The following is a 3611-nucleotide window of genomic DNA, read 5'->3' as shown; positions in this document are numbered from 1 at the left end:
AAGGATGTACTTGGCTTCTTCTTCGTCTACACAATTCAAGTACGACATGGAGAAGCCCCTCTTGTATAAAGTTTCATTCAGAATCGTAAATCTAGCTGCCCTCTTTTTGATCCTCTTGGCCTCTATGGCGTCGTGAGGGAGGTGCCTATCTTGGAGAAAAGACACGATCGGTGTCATCCAGCGTTTACGCTCTGGATGGCAAATGTTGGAACTTCTTCAATGCTGGGCTGTTTTTGAATCTCCATGTCTAATTCCACTCTCGTCGGTCTTTCTTTTGACAAGGCCATCTTCGCGATCTCATCTGCCGCCATATTCTAGTCTCTTGGGATCCGAACGAACTCTAACTTATCGAACTCCCGGGCTAGATGTTTCGTCAGCTTGAGGTACTTCTGCATTCTTTCCTCCTTTGCCTCATACTCTTCTCTGATCTGCCCTATTACCAATTTCGAGTTGCTCTGGATGAGCAGGTTCTTAGCCCCAAGTGCTTTCCCGAGTCTCAATCCCGTCAGTATTCCTTCGTACTCGGCCTCGTTATTGGTTGTCGGGAACTTCAGTTGAACTCCATATCTAAGCTTTTCTTCGTTAGGGGTGTTTATGATGACCCCTACTCCCCCTTTCTTTTTAGCTGATGAACCATCGGTTTGGATCGTCCACAGTTGGGTCTCATTGTCGGGGCTGTCATCTTCTAGGAGGGTGAATTCAGCAATGAAGTCCACTAGAGCTTGCGCCTTGATGGCTGTTCTGGGGTGGTACTCGATGTTGAACTGGCTGAGCTCGACTGCCCACTGCACCATTCTCCCAGCTGCCTCAGGTTTGTTCATGGATTTCCTGATGGGCTGGTCCGTCATTACCACAATGGGGTTCGCCTCAAAATACGGATGCAGTTTGCGTGAAGCTATTATTAAGGCGAACGCGATCTTTTCAATCCTGGGGTACCGTGTTTCTGCTCCTTGGAGGGCTTAGCTGACGTAATAGATCGGTACCTCTTCTCGAATCAGGGCTGCACTTACGGCCGAGGCTGACGCTGCCAAGTATAAATATAGATTCTCTCCCTCCTTGGACGGACTCAAGAAGGGTGGATTGCTCAGGTAGCGTTTAAGTTCTTGAAATGCTGCCTCATATTCTTCAGTCCATGCAAAAGCTTGCTTTAATGTCTTGAAGAAAGGCAGACATTTGTCCGTAGCTCTAGAGACGAATCTGTTGAGGGCTGCGATTCTTCCCGTCAGTTTTTGGACTTCCTTGACGGTCTTAGGTGATGTCATGTCTAAAATGGCTCGAACTTTTTTCGGGTTGGCCTCTATGCCTCTTTGGGACACCACGAATCCCAAGAACTGCCTTGAGGCTATATCGAAGACACACTTGCTAGGATTCAGCTTCATCCGGTATTCTCTGAGGGTAGCAAATGTTTCCTTTAAGTCCTCCAGGTGCTTCAGTTCCTCCTTACTCTTGACGAGCATATCGTCCACGTACACCTCCTTGTTTCTGCCGATCTGCTTACTGAACATCTTGTTTACTAGCCTTTGGTATGTTGCTCCTGCATTCTTCAGCCCGAATGGCATCACTCGATAGCAATAGAGCCCTTGACTTGTGACGAAAGTAGTCTTTTCTTGGTCTTCCTCAGCCATCTTTATCTAGTTGTATCCTGAAAATGCATCCATGAACATCAGTAACTTACGCCCGGCCGTGGAATCTACCAGCTGGTTTATCCTCGGTAGAGGGAAACTGTCCTTTAGGAAAGCCTTGTTTAGGTCTGTGAAATCCACACACATTCTTCATTTCCCATTTGATTTCCTCACGAGTATGACGTTGGCTAGCCATTCAGGGTAGTAAACCTCCAGAATGAAACCAGCTTGCAATAGCTTATTGACTTCGTCAGTGATCGCTTAGTTTCGTTCAGGGGCAAAGACTCGTCGTCTTTGTTGGACGGGCCTTTTTTCTGGATCCACGTTCAACTTGTGCTGGACAACTTCAGGGGATATACCAAGCATATCCTCGTGACTCCATGCGAAGACCTCCATGTTTTCCCTGAGGAACTGAATGAGTTTTATCCTCATCTTGGGGCTTAAGGTTGTTCCTATCCTTGTCATCTTAGTTGTTTCTCCTTCAAATAGTTCTACTGCTTCCAAAGCTTCTACTTTGTCTTCTTTTTCCTCCTCACTTGTCCACGTATGGTTTTCCTTTGCAGCCAGGACAGCCTGGTAGCATTCCCTGGCTAAGATCTGATCTCGTTTCACTTCACTTACACCATCCTCAGTTGGGAATTTCACCTTTAGGCAGTAGGTAGACGTAGCCACCTTCCACCAGTTAAGCGTAGGCCTTCCAATAATTACATTATAGGAGGAAGGGCAATCTACTACCAGGAAGTCCAATTAATGGGTCAACTGCTTTGGGTAGGTCCCTACTGTGACTTTCAATGTTGCTATGCCTTTAGGGTATACCTTGTCCCCACTGAAGCTGACAAGGGGGGAGTCAAACGGGTGTAGTCTCCCAAGATCTAGCTTCAGCTGCTGGAAGGCCGGTAAATACATGATGTCTGCAGAGCTACCGTTGTCTACAAGGATCCTCTTGGTATTGAACCCTTCAATTGTGAGCGTTATGACCAAGGGGTTATTATGTGGTGACTTCACTCCCCTAGCATCCTCCTCGTTGAAAGACATGTCCTGGTTCGTCCGTCCGTCTCTGCTTGAACGGGGGTATCATATAGATGCTGTTCACCTGCCTCTGGCAGGCTTTCTTAAGGGATTTGAATGATCCTCCTGCGAACGGCCCCCCTGCGATCGTGCTTATCTCCCCGATCACATCCTAGGGTGGTTAGGATGGACGATTCTCATTTTTGGACGAGGATTCGCACTGGCTCCTATTACCGTCCCCGAACCTACTGGATTCTCCCTTCTTCACATACTTTTGCAATTTTTCTTTTTGTATCAGCTCTTTTATTTGTCCTTTCAGGTCTCGGCAATCCTCCGTGTAGTGGCCATGATCCTTGTGGAACCGGCAGTATTTGTTCTTGTCATGCACATTAGGAGACGAATGCAATAGTCTCGACCACTGGAGGTAATGCTTGTCCTTAATCTGCGTCAAAATTTTGTCAACAGGCATAATTAAAGGGATGAATTTTACCGTTCGTGAAGCTTTTTCTTCTTTCCGTTTGTCTCCGTCATTTCCTCGACGGCCTGGGCGCTCCCTCTTTTGCCCCCTGCATTCGTCCTCCTTCCTTCCCTCTTTTCTCGGCCTTCTTTCGTCCACTATGGCTGCCAGTGCGTCCTCTGCATTCATGTACTTTTGGACCTTCAGGAGCATCTCTGCCATCATCCGAGGCGGATTCTTTGCCAGCGAGACTACAAACTCTCTAGACTTAAGCCCCGCTTTGAATGTCGTCAGCTGTACCTTGTCGTCTGCGTCGTCCACTTCTAGGTTTCTCGAGTGAAGCGTTTCACGTATGATCGCAAGGTCTCTCTCTCCCCTTACTTAATAGTGAGTAGGTGATCCGCTGGTCTCTTAGGACGTTGCCCTCCGACGAAATGGCCCAAAAAGGTGCTACTTAATTGTTCGAAGCTGTCAATGGATGAGGTGGGCAATCTCGTGAACCACTCTTTTGCAACTCCCTTAAG

General features: G+C 47.5%; 1 protein-coding gene across 1 annotated transcript; it reads right to left on the bottom strand.

Annotated features, from left to right (window-relative positions):
• Positions 1 to 314: 314 nt before the first annotated feature.
• Positions 315 to 848, bottom strand: LOC142629068 (uncharacterized). The gene has a single exon (XM_075803059.1). The coding sequence runs from the start codon at positions 846 to 848 to the stop codon at positions 315 to 317; it is 534 nt and encodes a 177-aa protein (XP_075659174.1).
• Positions 849 to 3611: the final 2763 nt, after the last annotated feature.

The sequence above is a fragment of the Castanea sativa genome, chromosome 3 (genome assembly GCF_040712315.1).
Source record: "Castanea sativa cultivar Marrone di Chiusa Pesio chromosome 3, ASM4071231v1".
NCBI lineage: Eukaryota > Viridiplantae > Streptophyta > Magnoliopsida > Fagales > Fagaceae > Castanea > Castanea sativa.
Note: the sequence above shows the minus strand (reverse complement) of the source record. Positions and strands in the feature narration are given on the sequence as shown.